Source organism: Platalea leucorodia (genome assembly GCF_965183815.1).
Source record: "Platalea leucorodia genome assembly, chromosome: 6".
Taxonomy (NCBI): domain Eukaryota; kingdom Metazoa; phylum Chordata; class Aves; order Pelecaniformes; family Threskiornithidae; genus Platalea; species Platalea leucorodia.
Window position 1 is genome coordinate 86,421,571 of NC_138828.1, and position 13,888 is coordinate 86,435,458.

The 13,888-nt window shown below is 71.7% G+C and overlaps 1 protein-coding gene across 1 annotated transcript; it reads left to right on the forward strand.

Moving 5' to 3' along the window:
* Positions 1-5,708: 5,708 nt before the first annotated feature.
* LOC309592288 (RING finger protein 145-like) lies at positions 5,709-11,057 on the forward strand. The gene is made up of 10 exons (XM_082315526.1): positions 5,709-6,018; positions 7,635-7,743; positions 7,815-7,906; positions 8,131-8,366; positions 8,502-8,677; positions 8,807-8,947; positions 9,185-9,367; positions 9,636-9,783; positions 9,941-10,297; positions 10,403-11,057. Exons 1-10 carry the CDS (start codon positions 5,850-5,852, stop codon positions 10,925-10,927), a joined length of 2,136 nt encoding a protein of 711 aa, XP_082171652.1. The 5' UTR covers positions 5,709-5,849; the 3' UTR covers positions 10,928-11,057.
* The last annotated feature ends 2,831 nt before the right edge of the window (positions 11,058-13,888 follow it).

The following is a 13,888-nucleotide window of genomic DNA, read 5'->3' on the forward strand; positions in this document are numbered from 1 at the left end:
CCCGCACCCCACAGCACCCCTGCGCTCAGCCAGCCCGCCCTCCAGCCCTCCGTCAGTCCTCCCTCCATCCCTCCATCATCCCTTCATCCCTCCCTCCCTCCATCCCTCCATCCTTCCATCCCTCCACCCCTCCATCCATCCTTCCATCCCTCCAGCCTTCCATGCCTCCATCATCCCTCCATCATCCCTCCCTCCCTCCACCCCTCCCTCCATCATCCCTCCATCCCTCCATCATCCCTCCATCCCTCCTTCCATCCCTCCATCATCCCTCCCTCCATCATCCCTCCATCATCCCTCCATCCCTCCCTCCATCCCTCCATCATCCTGCCCTCCCTCCATCCCTCCATCATCCCTCCCTCATCCCTCCCTCATCCCTCCCTCCCTCCATCATCCCTCCATCCCTCCCTCCATCCCTCCATCATCCTGCCCTCCCTCCATCCCTCCATCATCCCTCCATCATCCCTCCCTCATCCCTCCATCCCTCCATCATCCCTCCATCCCTCCCTCCATCCCTCCATCATCCCGCCCTCCCTCCATCCCTCCATCATCCCTCCATCATCCCTCCCTCCATCCCTCCATCCTTCCATCCCTCCATCCATCCCTCCAACCTTCCATCCCTCCATCCATCCCTCCAACCTTCCATGCCTCCATCATCCCTCCATCTATCCATCCATTCTTCCATCCTTCTCTCCCTCCATCCCTCTATCCTTCCCTCCCTCCATCCTTCCATCATCCCTCCATCCATCCATCCCTCTGTCCCTCCATCTATCCCTCCATCCATCCCTCCATCCCTCCTTCTATCCATCCCTCTGTCCCTCCATCATCCCTCCATCCATCCATCCCTCCACCCATTCATCCCTCCCTCCCTCCCTCCATCCCTCCATCCATCCATCCCTCTGTCCCTCCATCTGTCCCTCCACCCACCCCTCCACACACCCATCCCCACCCATCTCTCCCTCCTTCCCCCCTCCTGCTGGCTGTTTCCAGTTCTGATCTAAGCCAAGCCAGCCTAGCCGCGGGCGGCTGTCTCACCCCGCTGCCCAAGGCCCGAGCAGGGTGCCATGGCCCGGGGGGGCCCCGGTGGCACCCCGCGAAGGGACCGGCCCTGCTCGGAGCCGGGCGAAGGGAGGCAGCCACGGGCACTGGAGATGCTCAGGCTGAATTGAGCAGATGCCGGGCTGCGACTGCCAGGTCCGGGCGGAGGCGAGCAGGAGCGGGGCAGAGTCCGACGGGAGCTTTTCGGGGAGCAGATGGAGCAGCACCCGCAGCCCAGGGCGCCCTGTGTCCCCTGGGATGCCCTGGAAGCATCACCCCAGCGGCTGTGGGGATGGGGGGCCCTGGGGTGCGGCAGTGCCAAGACGTGGGGTCCCCTGGGGGCACCGGGGGGTTGGATGGTGCCAGGGTCCTGGGGTGTGGGGTTCCACGTGAGGGGGGTCCCGGGGTTGGGGGTCCCGGCATGGGGGTTTTTTGGATTATGGGGGTCAGCCCGGCCCAGCCGCCGCTGTCCGGGGCGCTGTGGGACGGCAGCGGGGAGCGGGACCGGGAGTGGGGGCCGCACCGAGCCCAGCCTGTGGGACAGGGCCACCCAAAGCCACAGCGCTGGGAGTGCCCAGCAGTCTGTCCCTGTGCCCAGCAGTCCATGAATATGCCCATCAGACCATCCCTGTGCCCATCGGTCCATCCGTATGCCCACCCATCCATCTGCATGCCCATCAGTCCATCCCTGTGCCCACAGGTCCATCCTGTGCCCACGGGTCCATCCCTGTGCCCATGGGTCCATCCCGTGCCCACCCATCCATCCCCGTGCCCATAGTTCCATCCCCATGCCCACGGGTCCATCCTGTGCCCATGGGTCCATCCCCATGCCCACCCATCCATCCCCATGCCCACAGGTCCATCCCCGTGCCCACCCATCCATCCCTGTGCCCATGGGTCCATCCCCGTGCCCATAGTTCCATCCCCATGCCCACAGGTCCATCCTGTGCCCATGGGTCCATCCCCATGCCCACCCATCTATCCCCATGCCCACAGGTCCATCCCCGTGCCCACACATCCATCCCTGTGCCCATGGGTCCATCCCCGTGCCCATGGGTCCATCCCCATGCCCACAGGTCCATCCCCGTGCCCACGGGTCCATCCTGTGCCCACCGCACGCTCTGCACCCCGCCGGTCCATGCGGCACGCTGCCGTACCCTCAGTCTGCGAAGCCCAGCCGCAGCCGCCCATGCCCCGGTGAAAGCCCCGGCAGCGCCCGCGCTCCCGGCAGGCACCGGCCACCCTCCCCGGGAGGCGAGAGCCCGGGGCCGGGGTGCAGCACCCAGAACCGGCCAGGGACGAGCCCCGGAGAAGCCGCGTGCCCCGGACGGTGCCCTGCGGGGCCGTGGGCACTGCGGGCAGGACGGGCCCTCCACGGGCGCTGCCAGCCCCGGAGCCCCGGCACCAAGATCCGGCCCTTCCCGCCCGCAGAGCCGGGCTATCCCCGCTGCCCCGCGGGGAAACTGAGGCACGGGCCGAGCGCCTGGGGGTCGCCGAGGGAGTGCGCAGCGGTGACAGGGACCGAGGGCTGCTCTTGCTGGCCCCCTCCGTCACCCGCCGCTCTGGTCCCCAGGGGGTCCCGGTAAATCTCTGCCCCCCTTTCTGGGACCTTTCTCCCCACCGCTACAGGGGCACCTGTGGTGACACCGCCGTCCCCGTGCGTGTCCCCCACGGCGAGCTGTGCCACAGCACGGCACCGGGGTGTCCCCAGCCTGGCTCATCCCATCCCCAGCAGCCCCCAGTTCCCTGCCCTGCCTGGCGATGGGAATCGGCGCCCGGCCCAGCGCGGGGCTCCGCCGGGAACCGTCCTCGGCGCAGAACCAGCGCAGGAGGCTTCGCGGACCACGCAGCGCTCTGGCTGTGGGTGCTCAGTGCCAGCGGCGCGGCGGTGCTCCTCCTGGTCCGCGGATTTCGGGAATCTGGGACCAGCCTCTCCTCTCGGCATCTCGGAGGAGAGCGAATGCCGCCGGCTGCGCCAACAGCAGCGGGTTTGGGGCTGGGGGGATCCCCTCTTGCTGCGGCCTCCCTCCAGCGAGGGATTCGGCCGGATCCTCTCCCGGGACCCTCGCTCTGCTCCTGGCAACGCAGCGGAGCGTGCCCCGCGCCGAGGACGCGGAGACCCCGCAGCCACGCTGCCCGCAGGGGCAGAGCGACCGGGCGGGAGCGGGATGCCGAGCAGATGGCCGCGGCGGGGGGACGGGAGGGCAGAGCGGGGCTGTCCCCTGTCCCCAGCACCCGGCAGGATGGCCGGGACCCCACGGCGACCAGCCCAGGGAGAGCCGCGGGGCCCTCGGGGGTCCCTGGCCAACCCCCGGCCACGGCCGGCCCATCCGGCAGAGCGGAGCATCCCACCGCCCGCCGCATTCCCACCGGCTCCCACCAGCGCCGGCTGCGGGATCCGCCATCAGCAAACTCGGCCCCAGGTCAAACCAGGGGAGAAGAGAAGCCCCCCCCTCCAGAGCCGCCGGCCCCACCAAACACGCCGTTACGCCGCTCAGGATGTCACCGCGCGGGTGCCAGGCGATTCCCAGAGAAGCGGGCCCCGACGGCCGTCCCCGAGGAGCTGTGCCGACGCGGATGCGAGGGAAGAAGTAATTTAGGAAACGGCCTTGCAAATAGCCGAGCCGATTTATTAACCCGGGTCCTGCTGCTGGGGCCTGCCCCAGACCCGTCCTTCCCCCGCGAGCTGCACCCCCGGTCCCGCGCTTTGGGGCGCCCGTCCCTGCCGGAGCCTCGAGCATCCCCGTCCCCAGGCGAGGGGCTCGGCGATTCCCCGGACACCGGACCCCCGCGGCGGCACCGGAGAGCGGGAGCCGGGAGGGGACGATGGCAGGACGGGCCGGCACGTGCCTGGGGCGTCCCCGAGCCACCGCAGCAGCTCCGCGCCGGGACCCCCGTGTGCTCTCAGCTCCCCCCTTCCTTTCTAAATTGACGATTAAAGATCAGCCCCGAGCCTTCAAAGCACCCACAGCAACCACCGCCCCCACCCAGCCGTGGGGCACCCACGTGCAAAAGCAGTCTGGGGTCTCCGGGGTCCCCTGGGGTCTCCCTTTGGGAGTCTGGGGTCTCCAGGGTCCCCTGGGGCGGTCTGGGGTCTCCCTTTGGGAGTCGGGGGTCTGCGGGGTCTCCTGGGGTCTCCCTGTGGGGTCTGGGGTCTCCGGGGTCCCCTGGGGTCTCCCTGTGGGGTCTGGGGTCTCTGGGGTCCCCTGGGGTCTCCCTTTGGGAGTCTGGGGTCTCCAGGGTCCCCTGGAGTGGCCTGGGGTCTCCCTTTGGGAGTCTGGGGTCTCCAGGGTCCCCTGGAGTGGCCTGGGGTCTCCCTTTGGGAGTCGGGGGTCTGCGGGGTCCCCTGGGGTCTCCCTGTGGGGTCTGGGGTCTCTGGGGTCCCTTGGGGTCTCCCTGTGGGAGTCTGGGGTTTGCGGGGTCCCCCGGGGCGGGCTGGGGTCTCCGGGGTCCCCTGTGCCTGGGGACAGCCACGGGCGCCCGCCCAGCCCTTCCCAGCCCGCGGGCGCCCCAGCGACGGGGCTCTGCCCTCCCTGGCCCCCGCTGCGCCCCAAGGCCAGAGCGGGGTCCGTGTCCCCGGGGTTGGCAGCCCTGGGTGGGAGCTGCCTGGGGACCCCCAGCTCCTCCCCCCGACGCCCTGGGGGACGGGAGCAGGGGCTCACAGGGACCCCGGCCCCGAGGGCCCCACTGACCCCAGCCACTGCTGGGGGGTCCCCCCCTTCCCAGCTGACCCCAGGTATTCCCATAGGATCCCCCCCTTCCCAGCTGACCCCCAGGTATTCCCTGGGGTCCCCCCATTCCGAGATGACCCCCAGGTATTCCCATAGGATCCCCCCATTCCCAGATGACCCCAGATATTCCCATAGGATCCCCCCCTTCCCAGCTGACCCCCAGGACCCCAGGTGTTCCCACAGCATCCCCCCATTCCCAGCTGACCCCCAGGTATTCCCATAGGATGCCCCCATTCCCAGCTGACCCCCAGATATTCCCATAGGATGCCCCCATTCCCAGCTGACCCCCAGGACCCCAGATATTCCCATAGGATCTCCCCATTCCCAGCTGACCCCCAGATATTCCCATAGGATCCCCCCATTCCCAGCTGACCCCCAGCCGATCCCGAAGGGCCCCAGCCCCCCCCAGGTGACCTGCCCCGATCCCAGAGGACCCCGCTTGAGCCCAGATTCCCTCAGCCGACCCCAGAGGGCCCCAGCCGATCCCAAGGGATCTCAGGCGAGCCCTGAGGGCCGCAGGCAGTCCCCGGGGCGGGGGCCGCGCCGCCCCCCGCCATTCCCCTATCAAAATGGCGGCCAGCGCCTGCCCTCACCCTCTGCCCTCACCCAAGATGGCTGACGCGGGGCTGGGCGGGGCGGCGGGAGCGACGTCACCGCGGGGGGCCGCGCCCCTCTCCAAGATGGCCGTGTCGCCCTTAGTCAAGATGGCGGAACACAGAGGGGAGGAAAGAGCGCTGCGCCCCCTTCTAAGATGGCGGCGTCGGCGTCAGCGCAGCGCCCTGGCGCAAGGCCTCTCCGCTACGCGCTGGGCGTAGGGGCGGGGCGGGAGAAAGCGAAAGTGGCGGAGGGACCGGAACGGCGGCGGCGGCGGCGGGAGCGGGAGCGGGAGCGGGTCCGCCCCGCCCCGGCGGGAGGCGGCCAGGCCCCGGCGAGAGGCGGCCGGCCAGAGGGGCCCCTGCCGGGCGCGGGGCGAGCGCCCCCTGCCGGGCCGGGGGAGGCGGCGCCGGGGGGTCCCCCCGTGTGTGTGTGTGTGTCCCCCGGCGCCGGGGCTACGGGCCCCGGGCCCCGCTCGCCCCGCGGGCCATGGCGCGGCTGGAGGCGGTGGCCAACGTGGCGCTGCGGGTGCCGGGGCTGGCGCTGCTGGACCTGCTGTACCGCTGGGACGCGGCGGCCCTCGGCGACCTGCTGCGGCCCCGCCGCGGGGACCCCCCCCTCCTGCGGCCCCCCGCCCTCCGCGGCGCCTTCTGCCTGGGTGAGGGCTGCGGCGGGACAGGGGGGACACGGGGGGACAGGGTGGGGACACCCGGGTGGGACAGGCTGGGGACACGAGGGGACACCGGGGGGACACGGGGGGACACCGGGGGGAACAGGCTGGGGACACGGGGGGACACCGGGGGGGACAGGCTGGGGACACCGGGGGGGACAGGCTGGGGACACGAGGGGACACCGGGGGGGACAGGCTGGGGACACCGGGTGGGACAGGCTGGGGACACGAGGGGACACCGGGGGGACACCGGGGGGGGGGACACCGGGGGGACAGGGTGGGGACACGAGGGGACACCGGGGGGACACGAGGGGACACCGGGGGGGAGGGACACGAGGGGACACCGGGGGGACACCGGGGGGAACAGGCTGGGGACACGGGGGGACAGCGGGGGGGACAGGCTGGGGACACCGGGGGGGACAGGCTGGGGACACGAGGGGACACCGGGGGGGGACAGGCTGGGGACACCCCGGGGGGCATCCCAAGGATGGACAGGCTGGGGACACGAGGGGACCGGGGTGGGCAGCCTGGGGACACCCCAGGGGAGGGACAGGCTGGGGACACAAGCGGACATGCAGGGGATGGACAGGCTGGGGACACAAGGGGACACTGGGGGGACACGGGTGGGACAGGGTGGGGACACAAGGGGACATGCAGGGGATGGACAGGTTGGGGACATGAGGGGACACCCCAAGGGATGGACAGGTTGGGGACATGAGGGGGCGTGGAAGGGCTGGACAGGTTGGGGACACACGGGGATGCCCCAGGGGATGGAGAGGTTGGGGACATCCCAAGGGCTGGACAGGGTGGGGACATGAGGGGACGTGCAAGGGCTGGACAGCTTAGGGACACAAGGGGACACCCCAAGGGATGGGTAGGTTGGGGACATCCCAAGGGATGGACAAGCTGGGGACACGAGGGGACACCCCAAGGGACAGACAGGTTGGGGACATGAGGGGACACCCCGGGGGAGGGACAGGTTGGGGACATGAGGGGACATGGAGGGGCTGGACAGGTTGGGGACACAAGGGGACACCCCAGGGGATGCAGGGGTTGGGGACACAAGGGGACACCCCAAGGGATGAGCGGGTTGGGGACATGAGGGGACACCTCATGGCATCGCCAGATTGGGGACCTGAGGGAACACCCCAGGGCCTGCCCAGCTTGGGGACACGGTGGGGCCACCCCAAGGGATGGCCACGTTGGGGACACGAGGGGACACCCAGGCCCTGGCCAGGCTGGGGACACGAGGGGACACTCCAAGGGATGGCCATGTCTGGGGACACGGTGGGGACACCCCAGGGGCTGGCCGTCTTTGGGGTCCCGCCGTCCCAGCCTGTCCCTGGGCTGTCCCCAGGGCTGGCGGGCGCTGCGTCCCCAGCGTCGCGCCCTCGGCGCCGTGTGTCCCCTGGCAGGGGTGGCAGCCGCGGGCCCCGGCGCCAGGGTGACCCTCGCACAGCCCCGTCTCGCCCGCGCTGCCCCGGCGCCGTGCGCGGCGACGGCCGTGTCACCGGCGGGGGCTGCCTGGCTGGCGGGGGGGGGGTCTCTGCCGGGCGGGGGGCTCGGCGGTGCCATCTCACCCCGCTGTCCCCTCCCCGGCGCAGGCCACGTGCTGTGCGTGGTGCTGCTGGTGCTGCCGGTGCGGTCCCTGGTGAAGCTCTACCTCCACCTCCTCACCGCGCTGCTGCTCGGCGCGGGGCACGCGGCGGCCAGGTGAGCCCGGGGGGCCGGGGGGCCGTGCCGGGGCGCGGCGGGGACCGGGGGCTGAGCCTCTCTCCCCGCAGGGACTACGTCCGCCGCGAGCTGGAGCACGGCTTCCAGGGCGCCGTGTACGCTGACCCCGCCGCGCTCGGCCGCTTCGCCACCGCCCTCGCAGGTGAGCCGGGGGGGTCCCGGCCCCCCGAAACGTCCCTTGCCAGGGGACGGGGGCTGGCACTGGGCAGGGGAAGGGTCTCCTGCGTGGCGTCCCCCCGCCCGGCGCCTGCCCCAAGCCCGCTCTCCCGGGTGCCGGCGCGAGGTGGCTGTGCCGGGGGAGCCAGGGAGGGGACGCGGGGGTCCCGCGCCCTCCCGCGTGCCCAGGCGTCCCCGTCCCCTCCGCAGGCCAGCTCTGCCTCTGTGCCCTCTGCTCCCTCCTGATGGGGAGCAGGCGGCCCTGGCTGTTCGGTGCCCCGCTGCTGCCGGTGCTGGCTCGCCTCTGCGGCCTCCCCCTCCACGCCCTGCCCCTCCTCACCACCTTCGCCGCCGTCCTCACCGCCCTGGAGGTGCTCTACGTCCTCGGCTCCCACGTCCTCGTCCCCTTCCAGCTGGCCGCCGCCGCCTGCCGGGAGGTCGCGCAGGTGAGCGGGACGGGGGCTCCCGGGCTGGACGCGGGGTCGGCTGCAGGGCTGCCCCCTCGCGCGGCCGGGCCCCCCGCGCCCCCCAGGTGTGGGGCGGGATGGGGGGCAGCCCCGCTGAGCGCCCCGTCCCCGCAGGCGCTGGAGGTGTACCGGCTGGTCGCGCTGGGGGTGTCCCTCTGGAGCCAGCTGGCCGTCCCGCTCCTCTTCCTCGTCTTCTGGCTGGTGCTCTTCTCCCTCCGGCTCTCCTCCTTCCTCGCCTCCTCCGGCAGCCCCCTGGCCCAGCAGGGCCTCCTCTTCCTCCTCCTGAGCAGGTAGGGACCGGGGCAGGCAGGAGCTGGGGGAGCTCAGCCTTGCGGGAGGAGGATGAGGAGGGGCTGGGGCTCCGGTTTGTGCTGCCCGGCCCCTGCCGGCACCCGCGCTCACCCCGGGCTCCGTTGCAGCGCGGCCGAGTGCTGCAGCACGCCCTACTCCCTGGTCGGCCTCACCTTCACCGTCTCCTACCTCGCTCTGGGCGTCCTCAACCTCTGCAAGTTTTACCTGCTGGGCTTCGGCGCCTTCCAGAACGGCAACGTCATGCACAGGTGAGCCGGCGGCGGGGGCACGGGCAGGTGGGTCACGGGCAGGCAGGGGCACGGGCAGGCGTCCCTCCCTCCCAGCCCCGTTTGCCCGCAGGAGCCCGGCGCGGGGTGGGGAGGATGGGGATGTCGCGAGGGATCCGGGGACCGGGGCGCGTCCCCGAGGGGTGACCGGGGCACGGCACGCGCGGTGCCACCTGGCACGTGCCTGCGGCTGCCGGCCTCACGCCTCGCTCCTGGCAGGGGGGTGACGGAGGGTGTGACGCTGCTGCTGCTGGCGCTGCAGACGGGGCTGCTCGACCTGCAGATCCTCCAGCGGACCTTCCTCCTCAGCATCATCCTCTTCATCGTGGTGACCTCCACGCTGCAGTCCATGATCGAGATAGCTGATCCCATCGTGCTGGCGTTGGGGGCCTCCCGCAGCAGGTACCAGGGGAAGGGGGAGCAGCAGGACCCGGCCCCCCGGGAGCAGCCCTGCGTGCGGGGGGGAGCGGCGGGGGTCCTCCCCCTCCCCGCGGCGGGGAAGAGCCAGGCCGGGTCCCGTGCCCTCCACGTGCTCCCTCTGCCTCGGGTCCTCGCTGCCCGTTTTTGGCCAGAATCGGGGCCAGCGGAGGGGGCTGGAGCGGGGCGTCCCCGGGGGGGTGGGTGCCGGTCACGGGGTGGGCACGGCCCCGCTGAGCTGTGCCTCCCCTAGGAGCCCCTGGAAGCATTTCCGTGGCGTCAGCATGTGCCTCTTCTTGCTGGTTTTCCCTTGCTTCATGGCCTACAAGATCGCCCACTTCTTCCATCTGGATTTCTGGCTGCTGATCCTGGTCTCCAGCTGCATGCTCACCTCTCTGCAGGTACGGCAGCTCCCGCTCCCCCTGCCTGGGGTCTCGCTGGGCCCCCCAGGGTGGGCATCCCTGCCCCAGTCACCCTCACCCAGCCCCGACTGGGGACACTGGCTGGGGGTGTGCGCTCTGCCATCCGGCCGCCACCAACAAGGCGCCGTCCCACCAGGTGATGGGCACCCTCTTCATCTACGCCCTCTTCATGGTGGAGCTGCTCCAGGACACGCCGCTGGAGCGGATGGACGAGATCATCTACTGCGTGAACGCGGTGAGCCGGGTGCTGGAGTTCCTGGTGGCCGTCTGCGTGGTGGGCTACGGCACCTGGGAGTCCCTCTTCGGGGAGTGGAGCTGGATGGGCGCCTCCGTCATCATCATCCACTCCTACTTCAACGTCTGGCTGCGCGCTCAGTCGGGCTGGAGGAGCTTTCTGCTGCGCCGCGAGGCCGCCAAGAAGATCAACTCCCTGCCACGGGCCACGGGCGGGCAGCTGCGGGACCACAACGACGTCTGTGCCATCTGCTTCCAGGTCAGCCCCCTCCCCTCGCCGGCACCCCTGCAGCACCGGGGGACCCCGCTCTGGGCAGCCCCGGGGGTCCCCTGCCGCCGGGTGACGTCCTCTCCCTGCCCGCAGGACATGCAGGTGGCCGTCGTCACCCCCTGCAGTCACTTCTTCCATGCCACTTGCCTCCGCAAGTGGCTCTACGTGCAGGACACGTGCCCCATGTGCCACCAGCAAGTCACACCGGCAGCCACCGAAGAGGATCCCGGCGTCGGGAGGGCGGCTCGGCCAGCGCCGGCCCACGGGGACGAGGTGCCGGAGGACGGAGGAGCTGCCGCGAGCCCAGCCCCGGCTCGGCCCCGGGAGCGTGGGCTGCCCGGCGGGGACGGCGTGGTCCCGGGCCAGGGGGACGGCGGGGCTTCCCAGGACGATGGGGCTGAGGACCTGGGCACCCCCCGCCCCGCTCATCCCCACGCCTCTGCCCCCCAGGAACGAGGAGCGGGTGCCGTCCCGCAGCCCCACGGGTGGGACCCTCGCCCCAGCGTCGGGGACACGCAGCATCCGTCCCCCTCACCTGCCGGCCCGGACCATTTTGCCGGCTGCGAGCTCAGCGTGGGGGACAGCGGGGACTCCCACAGCGGCCACCATCCCTCCTAGCACCGCGGCCTGCTGCCCCCGGTGCCAGGGTCCCTCTGCGGGGGCCGTGCCAGCAGCGAGCGGGGCCGGGACCCCGCGTGGCACCAGCGTCCCCGAGTGCCCGCATCCCCACGGACTCTTTTTGCAATAAAGCCGGAGCTGAAGCGGCTGCGCCCGAGGGCCGGGGCTGCGCGTCTCGCCCGCCCCGTGCCAGGACGGTGCCCTGCGCCGGGACGGTGCCCGGTGCACGTGTCCCTGGAGGGGGACAGGGCTCTGCCACGGGCGTGGGAAGGGTGGGCACCTCATGGGTGCCCGGTGGGTGCCAGGCTGCCTTCTGGCCTTACCCCACTAGATGGCACGGGTGGCATGTGCCGGGTGGCTTGGCGTGGGTGGCAGGGGGCTTGGGGGGCTCTGGGGGGGGCATGGCCTGCGCTCAGTGTGGGTCTGGTGCGGGACGGTGTGGGTCTGGTGTGGGACAGCAGGGGCTTGGCATGAGTCTGGTGCAGGATGGCGTGGATCTGGCGCAGAATGGCGTGGACTTGGCGTGGGTCTGGCACGGGGTGGCACGGGCTTGGCGCGGGTCTGGCACGGGCTTGGCGCGGGTGGCCTTTCCCAGCTTTGCTGCCGAACCCCGTTCCCTGTGCCCGCGCCAGTGCCAGGACGGGACCAGGGACCCCTCACCAGCCCAGGTGGGGCCGGGGCCGGGGCCCAGCCTTGCCGGGGGTCCCCATCGTGCCCCCGCTCAGCCCCGGCCCTGCAGGAGGGGCGGCTCAGGGGCAGGATCCCGGCGGCGTGGGGGTCCCCGTCTCCCCGCTGCGGGGCCCCAGCCCTGCCGGCAGCAGCGGTGCCGCCCGCAGGGGAAGGGGGTCCCAGGGCGGGGGGTCCCTGGGGAGGCAGTAATGGGCTCCCCGCTTCCAGCTCAGCCCCACCCGCACTTACCCTCGCGCCGGCGGCTCCCATGGGCCCCGCAGCCCATTAGCCAGAGGGAGGAGAACCCGGCCATAAAACCCAGCTGGGGGGAGGCGAGCGGGGGCGAGACCCCCGCACCTCCATCCTCCAGCCCCCACCGCCTCCCCCAGACCCCCCTGGAGCCCGGCTGCCCGGGGTCCTGCCCCCTCCCCAGTGCCCCCTGCCCGCAGGCTGTGGGTGCAGGGGTCCCTGCGGGTGCCGTGGGTGCAGCAGCCCCCACCCCACTGCTCGGCCCCACAGGGGTTTGCTGTGGGGCGGCCGGAGCGAGGGGCGCTGAGCATCGCCCCACACCCCCAGCCACGAGCGGGGGCAGCTGCCGCAGTGCTGCCGGCCCCCCCGGTGCTCACCGCCTCCATTAGGGCCCATTACCGGCACTGCGCCAGGGAACGCGGCTCCCCACGGGGCCAGTCCCGGCGGAGGGACCCGCGTCCCCTGGCACAGCACGGCACGGCACGGCGCTGCCTGGAAATGGGAGATGGGGGGCGGGGAGCAGGCCCCCCCCTGCCCCCTGCTCCACCCGCAGCGAGAGCTGGGGTCCCTTCGTGGTGCCCATCCCTGGGGTATCTGGGCAGGATGAGGGCATGGATGGGTGGATGCTGGGATGGACAGGGGCATGGATGGATGGGGATGGGCATGGATGGATGCTGGGATGGATGGATGCTGGGATGGATGGGGGCATGCACGGATGGATACTGGGATGGACGGATGGATGCTGGGATGGATGGATGGATGGATGCTGGGATGGATGGATGGATGGATGGATGCTGGGATGGATGGGGGCATGCACAGATGGATGCTGGGATGGACGGATGGACACTGGGATGGATGGTGGATGCTGGAATGGACGGGGGCATGGATGGATGGAGGCTGGAATGGACAGGGACACACACAGATGGATGCTGGGATGGACGGATGGACATCAGGATGGATGGGGACATGGATGGATAGATGCTGGGATGGACAGATGGAGGCTGGGATGGACGGGAAAACAGATGGATGGACACTGGGATGGATGGGGGCGCAGACAGATGGACGCTGGGGTGGGTGGGTGCATGAATCATCAGATGCCTGGTTTCTGCAGGAGCCGTCGTGGCCCCAGCCCTCAGGAGGCTCCGGGCGACAGCGGGGGGCTCTGGGGGGGCTCCGGGGGGGCTCGGCCCCTGCTGCGCGGCCGGAGGGAGAAGGGCACAGCGTGGAGCCGCGTGGGGGATGGCTGCAGAGCCCCCGCACGGCGTGCGAGCGCGAGGGCGGTGTGCGGGAGAGGCTGCCCGCGGCGGGGGCTGCCCGGGGGTCCCTGTGTGCCGCCTCCCCGGCTCTGCCCGCCGGGCACAGACCCCAGCCGCCCCGCTCCCGCCGCGGGGCCCGCGTCCCCTCCTGCAGCGAGGGTGCAGGGATGCAGGGACTGGAGGCAGCTGTGCAGGGCTGCACCCACTTCCCTGCCCGTACGCTGCCTGCACCCTGCCCGTACCCTGCCTGGCGGGGCTGCGCAGGGGATGGGGACGGGTCTGCTGTGGGCACGGTGCCGTGGGGGGCTGAGACCCCCCGGCTGTGCCCCGGCGAGGGTTTATGTGGGGCACTGGGGGGGATTTTGGGGTGACCCCTGGGGTATGCTGAGGGGCACGGGGGTCACCCTGGGGTGTCTCCGGGGTGCAGGGGTCCCGTGTGGGGCATCTCAAGGGGCCTGGTTAGTCACGCTGGGGGTTTTGGGGTGCTTGGTGGCTCTTGGCGGTCCCTCTGAGGTGTCTGGGGGGCCCATTGGGGGTCACTGGGGGGGACCCTGAGGGTGCAGGGGACCCAGACGGGGTCTCCGCGGGGGATCCCCCGGGGCCTCTCTGGGGTGTCGGGAGGAGGCAGGGGGGTCACGGCTCCTCTGGGCTCTCTGCCAGGCAGCGCGCGACGGGGGGGGTCTCTCCGGGGGGTCCCCGGTGCCTGCCTGGGGTCTCCCCGGGGGTCTCGGGGGACGCAGCGGGGTCGCGGCCCCGGGCCCTGCCTGCAGAGTGTCGAGGTCGCTCC

What these genes read in the sequence shown, in the direction of transcription:
- LOC309592288 (XM_082315526.1), top strand. Translation starts at nt 5,850, where the DNA reads ATGGCGCGGCTGGAGGCGGTGGCCAACGTGGCGCTGCGGGTGCCGGGG. An exon ending in AACGGCAACGTCATGCACAG is followed by an intron (nt 8,948 to 9,184) that starts GTGAGCCGGCGG and finishes CGCTCCTGGCAG; the next exon opens with GGGGGTGACGGAGGGTGTGA. An exon ending in GCATGCTCACCTCTCTGCAG is followed by an intron (nt 9,784 to 9,940) that starts GTACGGCAGCTC and finishes CCGTCCCACCAG; the next exon opens with GTGATGGGCACCCTCTTCAT.